Source organism: Trachemys scripta, chromosome 5, assembly GCF_013100865.1.
Source record: "Trachemys scripta elegans isolate TJP31775 chromosome 5, CAS_Tse_1.0, whole genome shotgun sequence".
In the NCBI taxonomy this organism is placed as follows: Eukaryota; Metazoa; Chordata; order Testudines; family Emydidae; genus Trachemys; species Trachemys scripta.
The window spans coordinates 78,773,053-78,797,691 of record NC_048302.1 but is presented as its reverse complement, the minus strand read 5'-3'; the positions used below and the strand labels follow the sequence as shown (position 1 = coordinate 78,797,691).

General features: G+C 42.5%; 1 protein-coding gene across 2 annotated transcripts in view; it reads left to right on the top strand.

Annotated features, from left to right (window-relative positions):
* Positions 1-24,639, top strand: part of CASP3 (caspase 3) — a 75,261-nt gene that overhangs the window by 39,533 nt on the left and 11,089 nt on the right. For both annotated transcript variants that reach the window (XM_034771394.1, XM_034771393.1), the window contains exon 8: positions 10,043-10,112. In XM_034771394.1, the coding sequence (XP_034627285.1) occupies positions 10,043-10,112 (70 nt within the window). The remainder of the gene's footprint in view (positions 1-10,042; positions 10,113-24,639) is intronic.

Genomic DNA, 24,639 nt, shown 5'->3' with positions numbered 1-24,639 from the left:
TGTCTGTACATTTTCCAGCCCACTGGGTCCTGATCTTGACTGGGTAGTATAATCATAATAAAATAATCTCTGATGTATATTTTTAATTTTAAAATGGGAGGCATGGGGATGGGAATTCAGAAACTTCATAGCACCTCAAGTTGCAAGAAACAATAGGCCATACATGAATAGTCAGTACAGTGTCTGCTCTAAGTCTAAAGGTGGTTGATATGATGCCTACTGAACTAAATTAGAGAAAAGCATCCAGGTATAACATGAAAACCAGGAACAACTGCTCCTTTCACTAGTTCATTTATTTTATGTTTATTATTATGGCCTGTAACCCACAAACCAGCCTCTAAAATGGTATACTATATATGCTGTAACATACATCATCTTGGTATCCTGCTACACATGAACATAATGGCTAGAGCTGGGTGAAATTTTTCAGCCCCCAAAAATGCAATGCCAAAACCTTTCATGAATTCACATTGGTTTTGCCGAATTGTTTATGTTGGAAAAATAAATCTGACATTTTTGGTTCAAAACAACTTATTTAGAATTGTTTTTTGTTTTTTTGTTTTTTTTTTCCAAAAATGTTTAAAATTGCTCAAAATCTAGACAAAATGTGGTTCAACTGGAAAGGCTTTCTTTCTTTTCTACTGCTGGATGTGTCAAAAATTCTGAAAAATTTTGTTTTCAGTTTGACCCAAATTATTTCTTTAAAAAAATTTCACAATTGCCAGAGAACTAAAAAAAACCCCATTATTTGCACAGCTCCAGGTTTGGCCTAGTTTTAAAGGTATTTAGGTGTTGTTCTGCTCAGCATTGCACAACCTAAGTGACATAGACGTCTAAGTCCCATTTTCAAAGATGAAGTAAGCACTTAGACCGAGCTCCTCAAGGAGATACAAGTGCCTAACTCCCATTGATTTCACTGCGAGGTAGGCATATTCATGCCTTTGAAGTGCTAGGCCTTAGGAGCTGCCTGAGTCACTTTTGAGTGCAGTAATGCCTAAATACCTTTAAAATGTGGGTCTATATCTGTGGGCTGCTGAGCATTCACCAATGTGAACATGACCCTGTTCTATAGGTTCTGAAATAAATCATTAAAATGACATACAGCAGAGCCCTGTTTATCTGGTCTAATTGGGACCAGAGCCAGATCGGATAATAAAAAAATTGGATAATCTGGAGAATGGGAAAGTGAGAGGCTGCAGCACCATTCAGCAGCCACAAGAGAAATCGCCTGCTTCAGGACCTGTGTACACTGGTTGTTCGGATAACGGAGGATTTGGATAAATGGGGTCCTACTGACTTGCCCTAGAAACGAACACCTATGAGGGGAGAAGTAGCAGTGACACCCTACGAGCGCATGGCAGGATGGCGGCCCCCAGAGAACCTACACAATATGTTGCTGCAAAGACTCCTCTCAGGAGCAGTTGTGCTTCCTAACATCTGCCAGCTTGCAGTACACAGCTTTCCAGGCAGGTGGATGGACCTGCTTGTGCAGGCCATGCCCCTTTGGTTTGGGGATGGAATGCATGCCTGTCCCAATAAGTGTGCATTCCTTCCAGCACCCTCTTGTGTGCTGTGCAGGGGTGCTGTTCTCTTTGCTGTAGGTCTCTTTACAATAGTTATTTCCAGTGGACTTATCCCTGTAGTGCGTAGGAGCCAAACAGGAGTTAATTTAGCTCCTCAACCCTCCTTTAAGGTAGGTAAATACTGTTCTCACCATTTCATAGATATGGAAACAAAGGCACAAGAGGTTAAGACCAAAATGTTCAAATCTGCATGCCTGTAGCTAGGCACCTTATCCATATGTAGGCTCCTAAAGCAGGGCCGGCTCCAGCGTTTTTGCCACCCCAAGTAGCGGGGGAAGGAAAAAAAAAAAGCCGTGATCGGTGGCAGCTCTACCGCCACTGCTTCATTATTCGGCAGCGGGTCCTTCCCTCCAAGAGGGACTGAGACCCGCCGCCGAAGAGCTGTAGGTGCCGCCCCTTTCCGTTGGCCGCCCCAAGCACCTGTTTGCTGTGCTGGTGCCTGGAGCTGGCACTGTCCTAAAGGAGTGGCTCAGTTTTAAAATGTAGTGTGCACTCACGTCTCCCACTGACTTGCATACACTTTGGAGAGGCACTGTATGAATGTACTGGATAGTTATTAATATTTACTAGATTGTTAGCAATGAAGTTATAAGTAGCCACTTTTATGTGCAGCCAGGACAGCCCCCTTTGAGAGAGAGGGGCTGTATAGGGGAATAACACAGTACCTCTGCTACTTTTACAGAGTCTTTTAACTTGGACGTTGACATTAGGAATGTAATCAGAGAGCTGATTATAAATAGTTTGTGCAGTTGCTGATGGGATTAAAATGTGCTGTGGCAGCCAATTAAACAAGAAGGCTATCCCAGCGTAGAGGAGTGTGCCTCAGATACTGTATGCTCGTCAATGGACAGCTGTGTGAGTAACTGAAAAAAATGCTCAACAGACCCAAGCAGTGAAGGAGGAGGGAGCAGCCTTAGAATGCAGATGGGGGGGGGGGGACTTGGGTTTGCAGGAGGCTGAGACTAGGAAGGAGCAGGGAAGAAGTGGGGTTAGTAGCCTGGGGGGAAGCAGTGGGAGCCAGGAGCCAGTGGAAGGAAGACAGGGCAGCAGGACCCCAGCCTAATTCAATGTACAGGATACATGATACTTTGGGAATCAATCAGGTTAACATACAGACAGGCCATTCATCTGGTTTTGAACCAGACAGTCCCCTTTTTGGATGATTTGTTCACTGGTTGGTACTGAGACCAAATTGGATGTGGTTTTGTCCGGTATCACGTGGAGGATGCCATTTTGAAGAACGCACTGCTCTGTCCCAGCTTGCAGTGTGTGAGAGGTCACACTGGTAGGGGTGGGCCCACACCATTGCTGGAAGTATTGAAATGTCTGGTATTCTGGGAATGTCTGAGTGGTCACCATAGTTATGTAGTGAATTAGGCTGTTGTCTATAGGACTTCTGCTTCATTTGTTGTAGAAGTCTGTGTGGTGTTAGGGTCTCTACCTTTAAGAGCCAAACTTCCCAGACAGAGTCTGCATGGGGTACTATGAAGCTCTCTGCATAGCCAGTTGGTACCAGACATAGAATGAAGTAAAGCTCTTCTAACACTTTAAAGACTAAGTAATCACTGAACACTCCAATGTGCAGTGATTGAGGCAGGGGCTTGCCAGAAGAGAAAGGATGGTCTCATGGTTAAGGCAATTGAGTCCCATTTTGGAGAATTGAATTATATCCTTGTCTCTGCCACAGAGGTCCACTGTGAGGCCAGACAAGTCACTTAAACCAAACTTTTAAGAGCTGATCACTAATTGTGTTCCTCATTTTCTGGGGCCAAACATGAGATACCCTGAGTAAAATTTGCAGCGGAACTGAGTGCTTGCAATAGCAACTGAATGTGATTGGTACTAAGCTTTGAACATATAAAGTAATTCAAAAATGCTATGTATTCTGGAAAATCACGACATAGCCGTCTCAAATTGGGTACCTAAAATTGGTGGATATGTTGACAATTTTGGCCTTAATTTCTGTGCTCAGTCCCCAGCTGTAAAGTTGGGATGACAACAGCTAATCTCACAGGGGTTTTGTCAAGACAAATTCATTAATGTTTGTGAAGCACCATAGAAATGCCCCAGAGGAAATTAATAAGTCTGTACTCAGTGCAAACTTTGGATGTGGTTAACAAGGCCTGGGGCCTTATATTGAATGAGGAGAATAAAAAAAAAATTGAAATACTCATTCAATGAATGAGGCAGGGATACTATGAAAAAATAGTAAGTGATCATCTGATTAAAGATTATATCATAATGTATATGCACAAGGGAGCTGAATTTATATTGCACAGGTAATCTCTGGCATATCCTAATTTCTTGAGTGCTTGACTTTGCGAGCTTAACTTTCTTTGAGCATAGTATTTTTGAATGTTTACACACACACATTGTTCCAAATAAATGCTACTTGCTCAATGTGCATGAAATGTCTGTAGGAAACAACAAAGTAGTTACAGGAATTTAAGATTAAAACTAGAATAGGAAAAATACTTCTCTGTGCTTCTGTCCATACTGTAGTTCCTGAGAAAAGAGGGCAAAATGCACTTTCTTATCTGACTTGCTTTAAAACAGAAAAATGTTTCCTGGTGGGTTGACTGGAACCCACAGAGTATGTGCTTAATAGGTATTGAGACATTACTGCTGAAGGTCTAAGGCCCAAGGGTGATCTTTCCCCTAATATTCTTTGGGAATGTCTGATCGTGATGAGACTTTGGAATCTAGTGGGGTGTTGTAGAATTAGCATGACCATGAAAGTGGCAGGACCAGCTAACCCTACCTTATGCTTCCTAGATCACAAGGGCTGTGTGATTCACCAGAGAGGTGCCTGTAACAAGCCCATTTGCTAGCTAAGAATACAGGCAGTCTTTCGACTTACGACACAATTGGTTCCTGAAAATTGCATCGTAAGTTGAAACATTGTAACTGGGAACCGCAATACACTCCACTGAGGACTGAGCATTGTAAAGTCAAATCAGGGTGTCAATTCAGAAACTTTGTAGGTGCTGTTTGTCTTAAGTCGAATCGTAAAGTCAAGGACTGCCTGTATATTCCTGCAGTGATGGGAGTCTCCAGTGATATGGTAGCACAAGTGAAGAACTGGTGTGATCTGGCATTTAGGAGGAGAGCAGGCTATAGAAGATGACAGGAGCTACAGAATTTTGAAATTATTTGGGCTTTATTTCTTGATTTTCTAGGTTATAACAAAAAAGCCAGAAGTGCCTTGTCATTCTCATATGCTCCATGAGTATGAACCACTGTGAACAATTTAATGTTTTGCATTATCTTCATGTCATTCTCCTGGACAACTTTTATTTCCTCTCTGGTTATTCTTTTCTTTAACTCTTCTCTTTCCTCAGATGGCTATTCTTTGCTTTCTTGTCTTTTTCTAGATTCTTTTTTTCTCTTGTATTCTTTCCCAGGATTTTTCTTAGCTCCTTTTATTTGAAATATTATTCTGTAATGAAAAGAAGTTTAAGAAAAAGAAAGAAAGAAGCTTGTTGTCTGGAATGTGAGGACATTATTTTTATGTATAATTGCAAACAAAGGCCCAATCATGCAAATTGCAGAGCACCCTGAATTCCTGTTGAAGACTCTTTGTGCCAAATGGTATTCATCAATTTTGAAAGGTTTCAGGGTAGCAGCCGTGTTAGTCTGTATCCTCAAAAAGAACAGGAGTACTTGTGGCACCTTAGAGACTAACAAATTTATTAGAGCATAAGCTTTCATGGGCTAGAACCCACTTCTTCGGATGCATGGAGTGGAAAATACAGGAGCAGGTATAAATACATGAAAGGATGGGGGTTGCTTTGCCAAGTGTGAGGTCAGTCTAACGAGATAAATCAATTAACAGCAGGATACCAAGGGAGGGAAAATAACTTTTGAAGTGATAATCAAGATAGTCAGTACAGACAGTTTGATAAGAAGCAAGTGTGAGAATACTTACAAAGGGAGATAGATTCAATGTTTGTAATGGCTCAGCCATTCCCAGTCCTTATTTAATCCTGAGTTGATTGTGTCTAGTTTACATATCAATTCCAGCTCAGCAGTCTCGCATTGGAGTCTGTTTTTGAAGTTTTTCTGTTGTAAGATAGCCACCCGCAGGTCTGTCATAGAATGACCAGACAGGTTAAAGTGTTCTCCCACTGGTTTTTGAGTATTATGATTCCTGATGTCAGATTTGTGTCCATTAATTCTTTTGCATAGACACTGTCCGGTTTGGCAAATGTACATGGCAGAGGGGCATTGCTGGCACATGATGGCATATATCACATTGGTAGATGTGCAGGTGAACGAGCCCCCCTGATGGTATGGCTGATGTGATTAGGCCCTATGATGATGATGTCACTTGAATAGATATGTGGACAGAGTTGGCATCGGGCTTTGTTACAAGGATAGGTTCCTGGGTCAGTGTTTTTGTTCAGTGATGTGTGGTTACAATTTTGAAGTTTCACAGGCATTGTTTTTGTTTTAAAATCATCATGCTCTTCACCTGGATTGTAGGGGATATACAGGATCTTAGTTATCTGTATTATAGTATTGATGTTGTGATATTTCATTCAGAGATGATCCAGAGACTGCCATATTGTTTTATAGATGGTTTTATTGAATTTACAACAGAAACAGAAAACTTCATAGCTGCCAGGTTGTACAAAACTCTAGATCAATAATATGTTTCCATAGAGTTAGTGTTGATAAATTAAATGTAACTGTTTTTTGTTGGTGTTTGGATATCTTCATTCCCCTGCAGTAGTATTTGCAACTTGAACGTTGTGAAACTATGCTAGCCTGTCAGAACCAGAAAGTGAGCTAGAATAGAAACCAAAGAGACAAGGTGGATGAGGCAATATCTTTTATTGGACCAACTTCTGTTGATGAGAGAGACAAGCTTTCGAGCCACACAGAGACTTTCTTCAGGTCTGGGAAAGGAACTCTGAGCATCACAGCAAAATGCAAGGTCCAGACCTCTTGGGGTGATGTTTTGTTTCTTGCATTTGCTCAGGGTATAGATGTCATGTTGTGCAGTTGCCATTTCAGAGAGCTAAATTTGATAACTAAACTGCATAGAAACAAAAGCAACTGTTATCACTATCCAAGCTGCATGCAGTGCAAAAAGGAATGCAATCAGCTTTAATGGGAAAAGTAAAATCAGATTGCTAGGATTTATTCTGTTTTAACAAACTAAGCTGCTGTTGATGCCTCAGGTAAAGATCTATATATTTTAAAAACTACATTGAACAGCATTAATCATAAGGCCCCCAAATAAACCCTGTTTTTCTTTTCTATGCCTAGCAAGTAGGATATAATTATTTTATGTGCAGTACAAGGAAAAATTAATTCTGAGGAGTCAGAATGTGATCTCAGTCTGTGGAGTTAAGTAGAATCACTTTGAGTAACTGAGATCAGAATCAGGCTCTGGATCGGTTGTTTTAATTATACTTGCAATTGAATCATATTTGCATAAAAATAAAAACATTGTGGTACTGAAATAAATCTGTCATGAAACACACATTTTTAGATGCTATTATAAGACACCTTGGATTTATTTGGGAGATATTCGCATTGAACAATAGCTTGCTACAAAACAAGGAGACTGCAAGAGAAGTGGTACAAAACTCATCAGGTTATGTCAGAAATGCCAACTCCAGGCCTGTGATTTGAAAAGGTGTGAAAATAAAGAGGCAGGACTGGTAAATTTCTTCTGTTACAAATTTCCCCTTCTGACTCACATCCTGATTGCTCAATAACTGGAAGAGATAACATGTCTGCAGTATAGCTCACCATTTACCTACTTTCTAAGACACAGGATCATTTGTTTCACCAAGTTACAATATATTGCCAAAGGATTAAAATGCCAGTTGCAGAGATAAGTTCACTTTATCACAGATGCAGCCAGTATAGCCTATAACAAACAGGCCCCTTTTACTTTAAAGCCTGATTACTCATGGCTCTTATAAAAGATAGCAATTTGGTAACACAGATATTTATTGCACACCTATCAGCATTTGTTGACACTCAACAGTGGATTTAACAGGGAAATGGACACTTTGATTCAAATCTGATTACTTTAAAGTGTGATTGGGTTAGAGAAGTACAGTATCTATGTTACAATTACATGAGCCAGATCCTGCTTACCTTATTTGTGTAATTAGTTCCATTGACTTCTGCAGGGTGGCTCATATGGCTAAGGCAAGCAGGATTTGTCCCTGGGTGTTATTCACCATAGTACTCATTATGAGTGAAATAGACCTAAAGGCAGAGGGCAGTCCATAAGCATCACTTGGGGTGAATTTCAACCAATGGGCCTGATCTTCAGCAGGTATAAGTAGGTTTAGATGCACTGAAGTCAATGGAACTATCCCAATTTACACCAGTTGAAGATCTGGCCCTTTGTGTCCTTGAGTCACACCTGCTAATTGTGTTGACAAGGGGCCTGATCCTACAGTGTTCATTCAGTACTTGCTGAGACAAAACTCACATTAAAATCAAAAGGATTTTGGCCAAGGATGGACTCCAAACTAACTCTGTACCCTGGTTAGCAAGGCTGAGCTATGGAAGAGCAAAATGGATTCTGCTACACCTTGCGTATCATTAGGGCTGCATGTTTGTCAGGGCTGGGACAGCAATCATGGTTTTCGTGTTTGATTTTTTTAGATATTCTTGACTTTTGACCTTTTTTATGGGGGGAGCAGGCACCCATATATATATAGGATGGGAAACAGTTATATCATTTTCACTGAAAACCTTGAGAGTTGCCAGACTCAGCCTGGCCGGCTAACAGAGAGCAAGAGTTCTGGAACAACAGCACACTGGCTACAGCAGGGAACTTTCAGAGAGATTTTCCCTTCCCCAGGGTAACAAAACAAAAAGATATGAACAAATATCCTGTAAAGATTTCCATTAGGATTCCAAAGGTTGGCTCTGGTACGGTGATGATTCTACCCATCTCTCTCTCGTGTTATCTCAGCTCAAGGAGTTATTTGCACTAATATGGAGAAATAAAGGTTGTCTGAGGTTCAAAACAATGCCCCAGTAATGGACATTTCAAAAAAATTCCACAGCTTTTGTTCTTTTCACCATGACCCTTGTGACTTTTCCTCAAACAGCAGCCCTGCCCAAGAACAGGAACATGGTCTGTGTTCTTTATTACTGGTGGGGAAGTAAGAGATAAGAACAACACAGCTTGATTTTTTTTTTCTGTTAATATTGTACTTTTTTTTTATCTGTGCTATCAAGTGCAGAAACAGAAGAGACACTGTGAAACTAAAGTCTTCTACTGTAAGTGCATAGATATAATTAATTTAACAGCAACATTTGATTAGATATAGTAAATGAGTATGAATAGGAATAGTTTGCAAAATAGGCAATTAGAAAAATTGTCCTTTGACTTATAAACTGAATGAATTCACTATGGAAGTCCTTGAAAGGGAATACATATATATCCCCACAATGCTAATTATAGTCACCTTTCAAAGTATAATCACACTCTAAAGGCCAAATTCAATTCTGCTCTAAGTAGACACAATCCTCTAGAAGTCAGTGAGTCTCCACAGAGCCTGAACTATCTATAGTTGAATCAAGGCTCATCAACATCTGTTGAGCCGTACACAGAATTAAAATCAATGGAGATGTGTTCACTTGCACCCGTGCTGAATTTGGTCCCAAGAATTGTTTCCTACTGCCGGGGATTAAGCTTTAAATTCACTAACAAGGATTGTTTTAAAATCCGTCCTTGTGGCAGAAGTTTTGTTAAAAGGTGTAACTTTTTGTATATCCACATTGCTGGATAATTTACTGCTCAATGTCCAGTCATGTTCCCGGGAGCTTCTATGATAGTAACTAAATGCTGGTGAGAGTCTATTATGTGATCCAAGCCTGGATAGTCATGTTCAGGTTTTCTGGATACCCATGCCACAGTTTTTGGACTCTGTGCCATCTCCACTGAAAGCATTGTTGGGATGTTTACAATAGCTGACCTATCTTCAATTTAATGATAGGAAGAATATGTGAATAAAATCAATGGCAGCACAATCTAACCTCTTGCAGACTAGCTGCTCTAGAAACGATGTCAGAAAATGACTAGGGCCCTGATCTAGATCTAGCTAAGCACTTGGAACACCTGCTTACCTTTAATTGACTTAAATGGCTCTGCTCACCTCACACACCTGAAGTTCATTTTATGCCTAAATGCTTTGCTGGATCAGGGATTACACAAGAAGTTGTGATTTTATGTTGTTGTTTTGGTTTGGGGATTGTTTGGTTTTGTTTGTGGGGGTTTGGGGAGGGGGCATTGCTGAAAGAATTATTTATAAAGAAGGGGGAATTCATGGCTCACAGCCTATGTTAACACACAGCTTTTTGGGAAGTGGGGGGTTGTTTTGGAAGGAGATGTTGCTTTCAATTTAAAGTAAATTCAGTGCTCTTGAAATGTGCTGGATTGGCAGCACTTGAGACTGAAGTTCTCTTTTTATCCACAGTCCAGCACCATTTGTGGAAGTGAAAGGGCCCCATATTGTCCTGCCGATGTGCCTGAAATCTCTTCTAAGGGTAAGAGGTAGTTTTAGACTCCAGCTTCATTCAGACCTTGGCATTACTGGTGAAACTGCCTGTCCGACAGTAGGGAAATCTTCTGTGCAACAGAGGCAGGAATACCCTGGTATCTCTGCCAAGAGTGACAGGAAAAATGCCATTTAGTGCCAATTTTATAGTGGTTTTTTGTTATAGTCCTAAATCCAAATCACTCCAAACCCTGGGGGAAGTTCAGCTCCAGATCCAAACTTGGTGGCTGTTTTGTCTACTAGGAACAAATAATGTAGGCCACCAAATAGCCATCACCAAACAGAGACAACTTTCCATCAATATTGAACACCTCTGTTTCCTGAGAAACACCATTTTTAAGGTAACTAGTGCTGAGGTTTAACACGATGGACAGCACCTTTTTCAAACAAAACCAAAGAACATAGCTTCATTTGAGATTACCAAATGTAGAGGTGCACAAACATCTTTTTAGCAGATGGCTCTTATAATGGGAACTTTACTGGTGGAAAATAAGTATTTCAATCCAACACAAACGCATACAATTTTCGAATATGGACAAGGTCCATGTAGCTTTCTTTTGTTTTGTTTTGTTTTGCTTGTTTCATATTGGCTAGTGTAACTTGTCATAGCAATGCTTGGTTTTTTGTAAGCACTTTTGCTATGTATCACTTTGTATAATGAATATTTCATTAAATACTATTTTCCTAATAATTTAATGGAGAAATGAATCCTGTGTTTTATGCTAAACAAGTTGTCATCATCAACAGCATTGTTACATTAAATCTTCATCGTGCATTTAGTTATAAATCAAAAAATACTTTTATGACACAATCCAAAATTAATATACAGAGGCCTGATTTTGCTTTCATTGAAATCAATGGCAAAACCTCACAGATTTCCCTGGGAGCACGATTAAGATCCCGGTATTTAAATCAATGTTATATGATCTTGCTTTGATTTATTTGATATGTTTGCCCCCTATTTCAGCCATAAATCATAAGGAGAATCGCTTTGCACAAATTCCTTCTCTAGTCTTTTTTTCCCTATGGTAATCAATAAACCATTATTGTCCTGAGTCAGCATAGCACTGAAGTACGTTTAACTCCCAGCGAAGTCAATGAGACTTGAGGACATTGCTGAATTGGGACCTATAAAAAGAGCTTTGCTAGATTCTTTCTTTAATGGGCCAAATTCTCTTCAGGTGCAAATGGGCTCTGACCCATTGACTGCAGTAGAATTCCCCCAATACAGAGCAGCAGAGAATTGTCCAGTGATTTTTGTGACCAATGCTTGCTGAACCAACAAGTTCACCTTCATTCACACTCCATTTGTGAGAGAATGAAAACATATTTTTGCTTAGATGTGGAATAGTAAAAAGACATCCTAGCATATAATTCATGATATAAAAGAATCCCAGCAGCATTAAAGTAGTATTTTACCAGGCGAACTCCTTGTAAACTTGCCCCGTGAATAATTCAGAGTTCAATAAACATGGCAAGTTCTGGGAACAGATGAATTAAAATTAATTTTGGCATTTATACTGCTCAATGAAGATATAGTTGTCCAAGCCTTTGCCACTGATTGTCTATGCTGAACTTTTCTTGTATCTTGTGTATGAAATATGTCTTGCCTTTGTTATATCGGTTTAGCTGATCTGAAAATGGGCAACAGTCAGAATGACAGAAATGCCCTGTCATAAAGAGAAGTGCAGAGAGATGGGCTAAGAGAAGGATGAGTCATCAGTGGTCTGTATTCCAGAAACAGCTCACCCTGGCCAGCTGTTTTACATCACAATATTGCATCATTTCAGAAAATGAATGTGCTGTACTTCCTGTGCAAAGTATTGCCCTGGAGCACATGGGCACAAATTGCACTTAAATGACTGCAGTTACTTCATTGACTTCAGTGGGAAGAGCTGTCCCTGCTTTTGTCAGGGCTGAATTTGGTCCCCTTCATATGGAAAGATGGGCAGTTTTGTATGCAAGGAGCTACAAATCTATTCCCTAGCTCCTTTCCTAGGGTCGGTCTCTCTCTCACAAATAGACAGACTCACGGACACATTTCACAGATCAATGTGCTCTGTAAAAATACACAGGGGCAATCAACAGAAATAACTCACGATTTAAAGATTTTTCTTCTTTTAATTATTAAGTGCTGACTATGATGCTTACAACAGCTTAAATTGTAAAGGTGCTTGCACATGGATTGGTAATATATAATACCTATTTTAACATAAGGCAGAAGAGCTTTTTTTAAAAGTTCTCTAAATAGAAAGGTTTTAAGTGACAAACTACCAAGTAGTTCAGCTCTGTTCCAGTCAGGGAGATAGATCTCCCAAAAGAAAGAGCAACTCCTAAGTAACCTCTTAGAAATTTAGGACCCATTTCTACCATCTTTCTTCACATTAGACAGACTGTGCATTACAAAATGGCCCCTTGATGCCACCAGAGTGTTATAAAGGGTCTGTAAAGGATACTTAAATTGCCCTCACAGAACACCCTCATTGTAGGTGCTGGCATAGAGTTGGCATAATGGCTTTATGCTGCCCCCTTTCAGTCCCCAACATAGGGGGGCATGTCGAGGGTGGGTTGAAGGAGGCAGAAGTGAGTGGCAGCATCGTCAGAAAGCACTGAACTCTGGCTTTTCTATGTCAACATAATAGTCTATAGATAAGGCTACGTTTTAGTTATGGGTATTTTTAGTAAAAGTCATGGACAAGTCACTGGCAGTAAACAAAAATTCATGGCCTGTGACCTGTCCATGACTTGTACTATATACCTTTGACTTAATCTTGGGTGCTCTGGAGCAGGGGCAGCCCAGGAGTGCCGTGGGTGCTCAGGGGAGGGGAGGGGGCAACCCTGGGGTTCTGTGGGTGCTCTGGGGGGTGGGGGCAGCCCAGGACCCCTGCTGGTGCGGAGCGGGGGGTCTTGCGGGGCTGGCAGGCTCCCTACCTGTCTCCACATGACTCCCTGGAAGCGGCAATATGTCCCTTGGATCCTAAGTGGAGGCATGGCCAGGGGGACTCCATGCGCTGCCCCCGCCCCAAGCGCCAGCTCCGCAGCTCCCATTGGCCGGGAGTTTGTTCATACCGCTCTATATAGTATACACTGAAATGTAAGTACAATATATGTATACCAATTGATGTACATTATAATTCTATGGGAAAAATAAGAAACTGAGCAATTTTTCAGTAATAGTGTGCTATGACCCTTGTATTTTTATGTCTGATTTTGTAAGCAAGTAGTTTTTAAGTGAGGTGAAACTTGGGGGGTACACAAGACAAATCAGACTCCTTAAATGGGTACAGTAGTCTGGAAAGGTTGAGAGCCACTGCTATAGAGGGTCATGACAAGATGGCACAATTTAGAGCATCCCTTGCTGCAGTCTACAGGTATGTTTACACTGCAATTAGATATCTGCAGCTGGCCCATGCCAGATACCAGGTCTCAGAGCCTGGGCTCTAGCCTGAACTCAAGTGTCTAAACCACAATTAAACAGCCAGTGGGTATGGGCCCAACCGCAGGTGTCATATTGCAGTGTGTGCTGTGTAGTTGTAGCTGTGTTGGTCCCAAGATATAAGAAAGACAAGCTGGATGAGGTAATACCTTTTATTGAAGCTAGGGGTGTGTGCAAGAGGGGGTAAGCAGGGGCACCAGCCCCCCTAATAATTGTCAGGGGCACAGAACTTCTCTGGCCCCAGAGCCACAGAGGCAGGGAAGATCGAGCTCCTGCTGGGGCCGGGACCGGGTGGAGGAAGGGAAGATTGAGCTTCTCCGGAGCCCCCAAATGGGGTCAAATTTAAATTCCTGCACACATCCCTGACTGGATCAACTTCTGTTGGTGAGAGAGACAAGCTATGGAGCTTAGGTAGAGCTCTTCTTCAGATCTTGGAAAGGACACATGCCTAGAACCCCGACCAGGGGTATTCTATTTGCTACCCAAGATCCATAAACCTGGATATCCTGGACGCCCCATCATCTCAGGCATTGGCACCCTAACATCAGGCTTGTCTGGTTATGTAGACTCTGTCCTAAGACCCTACGCTACCAGCACTCCCAGCTATCTTCGAGACACCACTGACTTCCTGAGGAAACTACAATCCATCGGTGATCTTCCAGAAAACACCATCCTGGCCACTATGGACGTAGAAGCCCTCTACACCAATATTCCACACAAAGATGGACTACAAGCTATCAGGAACAGTATCCCTGATAATGTCACAGCTAACCTGGTGGCTGAACTTTGTGATTTTGTCCTCACCCACAACTATTTCACATTTGGGGACAATATATACCTTCAAGTCAGCGGCACTGCTATGGGTACCCGCATGGCCCCACAATATGCCAACATTTTTATGGCTGACTTAGAACAACGCTTCCTTAGCTCTCGTCCCCTAACGCCCCTACTCTACTTGCGCTACATTGATGACATCTTCATCATCTGGACCCATGGAAAAGAAGCCCTTGAGGAATTTCACCATGATTTCAATAATTTCCATCCCACCATCAACCTCAGCCTAGATCAATCCACACAAGCGGTCCATTTCCTGGACACTACTGTGCTAATAAGCGATGGTCACATCAATACCACCCTATACCGGAAACCTACTGACCGCTACACTTACCTACATGCCTCCAGCTTCCATCCAGGACACACCACACGATCCATTGTCTACAGCCAAGCTCTAAGATATAACCGCATTTGCTCCAATCCCTCGGATAGAGACAAGCACCTACAAGATCTCTATCAAGCATTCTTAAAACTACAATACCCACCTGCTGAAGTGAAAAAACAGATTGACAGAGCCAGACGAGTACCCAGAAGTCACCTCCTACAAGACAGGCCCAACAAAGAAAATAACAGAACACCACTAGCTGTCACCTTCAGCCCCCAACTAAAACCTCTCCAGCGCATCATCAGAGATCTACAACCTATCCTGAAAGATGATCCTTTACTCTCACAGATCTTGGGAGACAGACCTGTCCTCGCTTACAGACAACCCCCCAACCTAAAGCAAATACTCACCAGCAACCACACATCACTGAACAAAACCACTAACCCAGGAACCTATCCTTGTAACAAACCCCGATGCCAACTCTGTCCACATATCTATTCAAGTGACATCATCATAGGACCTAATCACATCAGCCATACCATCAGGGGCTCGTTCACCTGCACATCTACCAATGTGATATATGCCATCATGTGCCAGCAATGCCCCTCTGCCATGTACATTGGCCAAACCGGACAGTCTCTACGCAAAAGAATTAATGGACACAAATCTGACATCAGGAATCAAAATACTCAAAAACCAGTGGGAGAACACTTTAACCTGTCTGGTCATTCAGTGACAGACCTGCGGGTGGCTATATTACAACAGAAAAACTTCAAAAACAGACTCCAAAGAGAGACTGCAGAGCTAGAATTGATATGCAAACTAGACACAATCAACTCCGGTTTGAATAAGGACTGGGAATGGCTGAGCCATTACAAACGTTGACTCTATCTCCCCTTGTAAGTACTCTCACACTTCTTATCACACTGTCTGTACTGGGCTAGCTTGATTATCACTTCAAAAGTTTTTTTTCTCTTAATTAATTGGCCTCTCAGAGTTGGTAAGACAACTCCCACCTGTTTATGCTCTCTGTATGTGTGTATATATATCTCCTCATTATATGTTCCATTCTATATGCATCCGAAGAAGTGGGCTGTAGTCCACGAAAGCTTATGCTCTAATAAATTTGTTAGTCTCTAAGGTGCCAAAGGTAGAGTGAGTGGCTCATTAACACTTCTGCAGTCGTAGGACAAAGTGTGTGTGTGTGGGGGGGGGAGTTAGTGGGTAACAGATTGTTGTAATAAGCCATAAATCCAGTGTGTCTGTTCAGTCCATGAGTTTTAGTGTCTAACAGAATTATTAATTTAAGCTCCCAGGCTCATCTTTTGAAAGCGTTGTGCAGGTTTCTGGACTGAGAGGTCAGAATGATAGTGATCGCTTTGTGACAAGTGTTCACCCGCAGCAGGTGATGGGGTGTTCCTGTCTTTCATCACTTTCCGGTGTGAGTTCATTCGAGAGTGTAGTTTGATTGATATTACCTCACCCACCTTGTCTCTCTAACTGCAGCATAGACATACCTAGTGATACACACACAACCAGAATTAAGGAAGCACAAAGGTAGCTTAAAGCCACCTTTGCCCCCACTTCCATTCCACCATACAAGGCAGGAAAGGAGGAACACACACTGAGTTCTACTTTACTCCACAGATAGTTCCATTAATTTCAATGGGATTTCACATGAAGTATGCCCATTCAGGGACAGAAACTCACTCTCAGTTAGTGGTACCACTGATCTGTGTCATTGAAAAGATTTTTTTCACACCAGGGAATCTGAGACAGAGTTCTGGGAAGCAGCAACTGATGCAGTACTCTAGTCACTGCATCTACAAGTAGTTGCTCAGGAAGAGTCCTGATTAGCAGGAGCTGTGCCTACTTGGTGAATTGTGATGGGCTGAGAGGAGCCCCAAAGGTTAACTAACCCTTTACCCACAGGATAGAAGAGGCACAGGAACGAAGTGCTGTGGAGGGGATGGGGGGAGAAAGTGGCAGGCTTACCAGGGCCTTGGCGTTGCCATTGCATTTCTCAGGAGAAGATACCACCAGTCTTTCCCCTCCTTGGATCAGTGAGCTAAGGATTGTATGCAATTGGAAACACAGTGCTGCACAAGTTTGTTAAGGTGCTGGGAAAGAACACTGTGAATAAATTGCACAAGGTGTTTGACCAGAAGAAGATCTTCTAGTGCAGTGGCTCTCAAACTTTTTTTTACTGGTGACCCCTTTCACATAGCAAGCTTCTGAGTGTGACCCCCCCCCTTATAAATTAAAAAACACTTTTTTATATATTGAACACCATTATAAATGCTGGAGGCAAAGCGGGATTTGGGGTGGAGGTTGACAGCTCGTGACCCACCATGAGGGGTCCTGATCCCCAGTTTGAGAACCCCTGTTCTAGTGGGTTGTGGCTAGAAAAGAGAGAGGACAGTGATGATGCCCTGTCACAGAATTTAACTGTAAACTCCCCCCCCCCCCCCCCAAAAAAAGCCTATTGGTGTTAGAAAAATGTTGAAAAGAAGAGAGAGTGCCTGATTTACTCACAGACAGCACTTCTGAACTGGTTAAATCAAAATCTTCATTTAAATCTAAAATTAGAGGTAAAGATCTTAATAATTCATTGTTTCTGGAAGATAAAATTTGCTGTGCTTCAGCAGAGTGAGTGAAGATGTATCACTTATCCCTTTTATACTTCACTCAATTTAGTTGGGAAAAAAATTGCCCTAGATGCATCCATTTAGAGTGAAATTGTCTAGTAAAGTGCAGAAGCTTTTGAGATTAATTTCAGCTAAAGTGTATTGAAGCTGTTTGGCTCTATTCCATGTTCTTTACACCAAGAACTATTTCAGCCCTGAAATTTCAAGGTAACGTAAAGGTTTTAAAAGGGATTGATTTCCTCTCTATTAAACTATTCAAAACACGAGTGTCAAAGTGCCAAGAGACACAAATAACAAGCAAAATCACATTGTTAGTATTATTTCTGCTCTCCTCATCCCCTAAAGAAAATATCAAAATGCATATGGAGAGATTGTTTAATAGAAAGCTGGAGCTTATGTACTGCTGCAAAGCTAAGAACATGACCAATAAAATGAAGAGAAAAGAGAGGCTAGATTTCAGTTATACTTTTCTATTTCATCGCTACGTTGTCGGCTTAAGTGCATGCTGATCTCTTCCCACTCCTCTCTACCCTACTGTTCAGCCAACATGGCAGGGCACATTCCGGCTGATAATGTACACGTTAAATAAAAAATGGCATCACTGCAATATAGCTTGCTTAATACCAATTGTTATGTGACATTAACTATTATTTGTGTCTTCCTGGCCTGCATTTCTTCAGCAGCTTGATAAAGTGCCACAAATGATGCATCTTATTTTTGTTATGAGGGGTGAAGGTGGGAGTGGAGGTAGAGGAACGTTTCTTAGGTTTTAAGTGAACAGACCAATCCTTGCATTTGACAGCTCATCAACTACCTTCCACGGGTGTTTCCCTGGAGGACTGTAAAGAACTGCAACTCTTTGGGGTCAGGGACAATCTTGTTGTCCTGTGTTTGTACAGTGCTTGGCAGAACGGGGTCCTGGCCCAGGACTAGGGCTCTTAGGTGCTACGATGATATAAATAATAATCCAAATGTTGGTAAGGAGAGATGCTGTTCAGAGAAGTATTTTTATATGGGCGTAAAAACTGGCAATTAAAAAAAATTTCCATCCAGAACACTTTCTGCAATGCTGAACATTTCAGTATTAATTCAGATACAAATTAACCCTCTCCTAATGTTAAAATAGCAACCTTCTTACCTTACCTTTGGTAATAATTATTATTAAAAAGCAAACTCCTAGCAATTAGGAGGCAAAGTAGTCGAATGTTAGTATGAGCTGGGAAATATTATGTACCATGGTCAAAATTGCCACACTTTGGAGCACTCATCAAACTCTTAGGGAAAACTTTCCTCCTCTGTATAACTGCACTGAAAACAAAGGAGTTATGCCAGGCTGAATTTGACCTATACTGTTTAAAAGAAATGGCTCCTACTGTGAATGACCTTAGAAATGCTGAAATCAGTACAGACCACATCTGCTGTAGGATTGTTTGAATAATATTTGTTTTCTATAACCTCATTCTAAATGTGTGCTTCTAGGGCAATTTCCTTTGTTATCACTAGTTAATTTATTTTAAATATGGGGGTCAATGTGTGTCTCTCTCAAAAAAAGTGCAAGGCTTTATTTGCCTCTCAACTCCTTTCAAATGCCAGAGTGGCTAAGTTAGATAGGGCAAAAATCCTACTTGCCTTATGTGAGTAGTCCCATAGCAATCAATGAGCCCTGTTCAGGGTTGCCAACCCTCCAGTATTGTCCTGGAGTCTCCAGGCATTAAAGATTAATCTTTAATTAAAGAATATGTTATGTGATGAAACCTCCAGGAATATGTCCAACCAAAATTGGCAATGCTAGCCTTGTTCCTGCTTCCATTTAACACCTCAATTGTGCAATCACATATGCAAAAGCTTAATTTTGTGCACAGGATTAGTCCTGCTGAGCTCAGTGGCTGACTTGTGTGAACAGGATTTAGCTCATGTACAACACCTGACATTAATACAGACACATTACAAATTTGATCCTGCTCCCATTGAAATCAATAGCCCCTCTCATCAAGAGTGCAGGCCTGAATCTAAACGACATGAGCCTAGTGTAAACCCTTACTTATGTGTGTAATCCAGTTGTCTTCTGTGGGATTACATGTGTAAATAAGGGTGGCAGGATCAGGCTCTTGCATCAAAAAGGCTAAAACCATTAAAAAAATGCTTAACATCTAAAACTGTCATAGGCATTTCAGGTTCCTTCTATAAATACTGTTGCCCCATCGTCCAACCCCAGGTGTTCTGACACCCATTCGTCAAGAAGTGGCCAAAGTCCAGGGCCTTGCAGGTGCCTCCCAGTGGAGGAGAAATCAACGACACACATTCTATATTGTAAACATAACTTGTTTTAGTTACACGTATACACCAACCCTGAAACAAAGGTGGTCAAACACCATGCAGGGCAATCCCTTCTTTCAGGAATCTCAACCCAACCCAGGAAGCAACTCTGCATCCAAAATTGGTTATATTTAGAGACCTCAGGCCATGTCTACACTACATACTTTGGCCAATGCAAGTTACACTGGCATACAGCTGCCACCATTAATATATCGCTTGTGTGCATATCCACTTGGCTCCTTGAGTCCACACGGTGCTTGTGTTGATGCACAGTGTGGTGCACCATCAATAGGTATCACAGTGTGCAACAGACCACTGTCCAGCACCCTGTCTTTTGGGACGTTTTGGCAATGCATAGTGGGGCAGAAACAAGTTGCACAGATGTGACTGGGGGTAAGGGGTCAACTTCCCAGCATGCAACTTTCTCCATCCCATAATTTCATCCATATCCCATAATTTTCATGCCTTTTTTAAAAAATCCCAGGAATGCATGTGGTCCTTTTCACTGTTCGCCATCTCTGACTGATATATGTAACCTGCACAGCTCTGCACTATTGTCATAAGCATTGCCAACACAGGATGCATTATCCTCCGGTATTTGCAGAGCTTCAAGAACCGAATCAGCAGGGAACAAGACAATTTCTTGGAGGACAGAGTGCTGTGGGACATAGTCAAAGCCAGTTCAAAGCTGCTGGTGGCATTCATGGAGCAGCTGCAAATGCTCCTTCCAGGCCTGAGAAATGAACACTGACTAGTGGGATTGCATCACAATGGAGGTTTGGGACAATGAGCAGTGTCTATAGAACATTTGAATCTGCAAAACCACATTCCTGGATCTGTGTACTGAGCTTGTCCCAGCTCTCTAGGGCAGGGACACCACAATGAGATCTGCTCTGACAGTGGAGAAGAAAGTGCCAATTGTACTGTGGAAACATGCAATGCCGGACTGCTATTGGTCAGAGGGAAATCATTTTGGAATTGGAAAAATCTGTTGTGAGGGGTTATTGTCACTGAAGTGTGTAGGGACATTAATCATGGCCTGCTATGCAAGACTGTGACTCTTGGGAATGTGCAGGACACAATGGATGGATTTGTAGCTATGGGATTCCCGACCCGTGGTGGAACAATAGACAGCACGCATATCCCTATTTTGGCACCAGACCACCTTGCCCCAGAAAATATCAACAGAAAGGGCTAATTTTCTATGGCTATACAAGCATTGGTGGAACACCAGGAATGCTTCACCATCAGTGTTGGCTGGTCTAGGAAGGTGCATGACACTTGTATCTTTAAGAACACAGGATTTTAAATCCCACAGAAAGTTGGGACTTTTTTTCCGGACTGGCAGATTACCACTGATGATGATAAATTGCCAATATTGATCCTGGGGGACTCAGCCTACCCCTTACTTCGCTGGCTTTTGAAGCTGTTCAACAGCCACTTTGACAGCACCAAGGAAAAAATCAATTGTGAGCTCAGCAGGTGTAGAATGATGTTGAATGTGCTTTTGGTAGATTGAAGGGAGCATGGTGGTGTTTACTCGCAAGACTGGATCTCTGTGAGAAAAATATCCCAATGGTTATAGCTTCCTGCTGGGTCCTGGATAATACCCGTGAGGCAAAAGTTTTCACTGGGATGGAGGGGCACTCTGCTGATTTTGAACAGTCAGGTACAAGAGCTATGAGAGCTCAGTGTGGAACTATATGGCTGAGGGAGGCCTTGAAAGAGCACTTTAACAGTGAGCCACAGTAAAGTGTTGTGGTAGACTGTTCTGTACCTGGCCCTGCAGTTCTGGGGCCTGCTAGGGAGGAATTGTGTGGTGCTTCGTGTACATCTATGAATAGAACACTGTCAATGTACCTATTAACTTTGCAGTGCTTGCTGTATCTTGATTATTATGCTGTGTTTATCACTGATCCTATGAGTTGTGGCACACTGTACAATAACAACTGAGTGAGTAACAGAGGGTCCTGTGGCACCTTTAAGACTAACAGAAGTATTGGGAGCATAAGCTTTCGTGGGTAAGAACCTCACTTCTTCAGATGCAAGTAATGGAAATCTCCAGAGGCAGGTATAAATCAGTATGGAGATAACAAGGTTAGTTCAATCAGGGAGGGTGAGGTGCTCTGCTAGCAGTTGAGGTGTGAACACCAAGGGAGGAGAAACTGCTTCTGTAGTTGGATAGCCATTCACAGTCTTTGTTTAATCCTGATCTGATGGTGTCAAATTTGCAAATGAACTGAAGCTCAGCAGTTTCTCTTTGGAGTCTGGTCCTGAAGTTTTTTTGCTGTAAGATGGCTACCTTAACATCTGCTATTGTGTGGCCAGGGAGGTTGAAGTGTTCTCCTACAGGTTTTTGTATATTGCCATTCCTGATATCTGACTTGTGTCCATTTATCCTCTTGCGTAGTGACTGTCCAGTTTGGCCAATGTACATAGCAGAGGGGCATTGCTGGCATATGATGGCATATATAACATTGGTGGACGTGCAGGTGAATGAGCCGGTGATGTTGTAGCTGATCTGGTTAGGTCCTGTGATGGTGTTGCTGGTGTAGATATGTGGGCAGAGTTGGCATCGAGGTTTGTTGCATGGGTTGGTTCCTGAGTTAGAGTTGTTATGGTGCGGTGCGTGGTTGCTGGTGAGAATATGCTTAAGGTTGGCAGGTTGTCTGTGGGCGAGGACTGGCCTGCCTCCCAAGGTCTGTGAAAGTGAGGGATCATTGTCCAGGATGGGTTGTAGATCACTGATGATGCGTTGGAGAGGTTTAAGCTGAGGACTGTAGGTGATGGCCAGTGGAGTTCTGTTGGTTTCTCTTCTGGGCCTGTCTTGTAGCAGGAGGCTTCTGGGTACACGTCTGGCTCTGTTGATTTGTTTCTTTATTTCCTTGTGTGGGTATCGTAGTTTTGAGAATGCTTGGTGAAGATCTTGTAGGTGTTGGTCTCTGTCTGAGGGGTTGGAGCAGATGCGATTGTACCTCAGTGCTTGGCTGTAGACGATGGATCGTGTGGTGTGACCGGGGTGGAAGCTGGAGGCATGAAGGTAGGCGTAGCGGTCGGTGGGTTTTCGGTATAGGGTGGTGTTAATGTGGCCATCGCTTATTTGTACGGTGGTGTCCAGGAAGTGGACCTCCCGTGTAGATTGGTCCAGGCTGAGGTTGATGGTGGGGTGGAAGCTGTTGAAAGCATGGTGGAATTCTTCCAGGGCCTCCTTCCCATGGGTCCAGATGATGAAGATGTCATCAATATAGCGTAGGTAGAGAAGGGGCATGAGTGGACGAGAGCTGAGGAAGCGTTGTTCCAGGTCAGCCATAAAAATGTTGGCATATTGTGGGGCCATGCGGGTGCCCATAGCGGTGCCACTGGTCTGGAGGTATATATTGTCACCAAATTTGAAATAATTGTGCGTGAGGATAAAGTCACAGAGCTCAGCAATAAGTTGTGCTGTGTCATCATCAGGGATACTGTTCCTGACAGCTTGTATTCCATCTGTATGTGGGATGTTTGTGTAGAGAGCCTCTACATCCATGGTGGCTAGGATGGTGTTTTCTGGGAGGTCACCAATGCATTGTAGTTTTCTCAGGAAATCTGTGGTGTCACGGAGATAGCTGGGAGTGCTGGTGGCGTAGGGTCTGAGTAGGGAGTCCACATATCCAGACAGTCCTTCAGTGAGAGTGCCAATGCCCGAGATGATGGGGCGTCCAGGATTTCCAGGTTTGTGGATCTTAGGTAGTAGATAGAATAACCCCGGTCGGGGCTCTAAGGGTATGTTGATTTGTTCCTGTGTTAGTGTAGGGAGTGTCCTGAGTAGATGGTGCAGTTTCTTAGTGTATTCCTCAGTGGGATCTGAGGAAAGCGGCCTGTAGAATTTGGTATTGGAGAGTTGTCTGGCAGCCTCCTTCTGGTAGTCAGACCTGTTCATGATGACAACAGCACCTCCTTTATCAGCCTCTTTGATGATAACGTCAGGGTGGTTTCTGAGGCTGTGGATGGCATTGCGTTCTGCACGACTTAGGTTATGAGGCAAGCGATGATGTTTTTCCACAATTTCTGCCTGTGCACGTCGGCGGAAGCATTCTATGTATAGGTCCAGACTGTCATTTCGACCCTCAGGAGGAGTCCATGTGGAGTTCTTCTTCCTGTGTTGTTGGTGGGAGGGTATCTGTGTATCAGTGCGCTGTTCAGCGTTATCATGAAAGTATTCTTTGAGTCGGAGGCGGCGAAAGTAGGCTTCCAGATCACCACAGAACTGTATCATGTTCGTGGGGGTGCTGGGGCAAAAGGAGAGTCCCCGAGATAGGACAGACTCTTCTGCTGGGTTGAGTGTGTAGCTGGATAAATTGACGATATTGCTGGGTGAGTTCGGGGTACCCCTGTTGTGGCCCCATGTGGCAGGTAGGATTTTAGACAGCTTACGGTCCTTTTTCCTTTGTAGAGAGGTGAGGTGTGTAATGTAGATCTCCTGTCTTATTTTAGTAAAGTCCATTTGTGTGGAGGGTTGGTTATTTATGAAAGTCTCCAGGTTGGAGAGCTCTTTCTTGATGTTTTTCAGTTTGCTGTATAGGATGCTGATCAGGTGGTTCCTCAGTTTCTTTGATAATGTATGGCATAATCTCTCACTGTGGTCTGTGCAGTATGTAGATAGCAATGGATTTTTCACCTTCAGTCCATTTGGTATGATGTCCATCCGTTTGCATTTGGAAAGGAAGATGATCTCTGTCTGTATTTGTGCAAGTTTCTTCATGAGGTTGATAGATTTCCATTCCATACGGCTAAATGCAGTGCCTTGCATGGTGTCAAGTATCAGAGGGGTAGCCGTGTTAGTCTGAATCTGTAAAAAGCAACAGAGGGTCCTGTGGCACCTTTGAGACTAACAGAAGTACTGGGAGCATAAGCTTTCGTGGGTCAGAACCTCACTTCTTCAGATGCAAGTAATGGAAATCTCCAGAGGCAGGTAGAT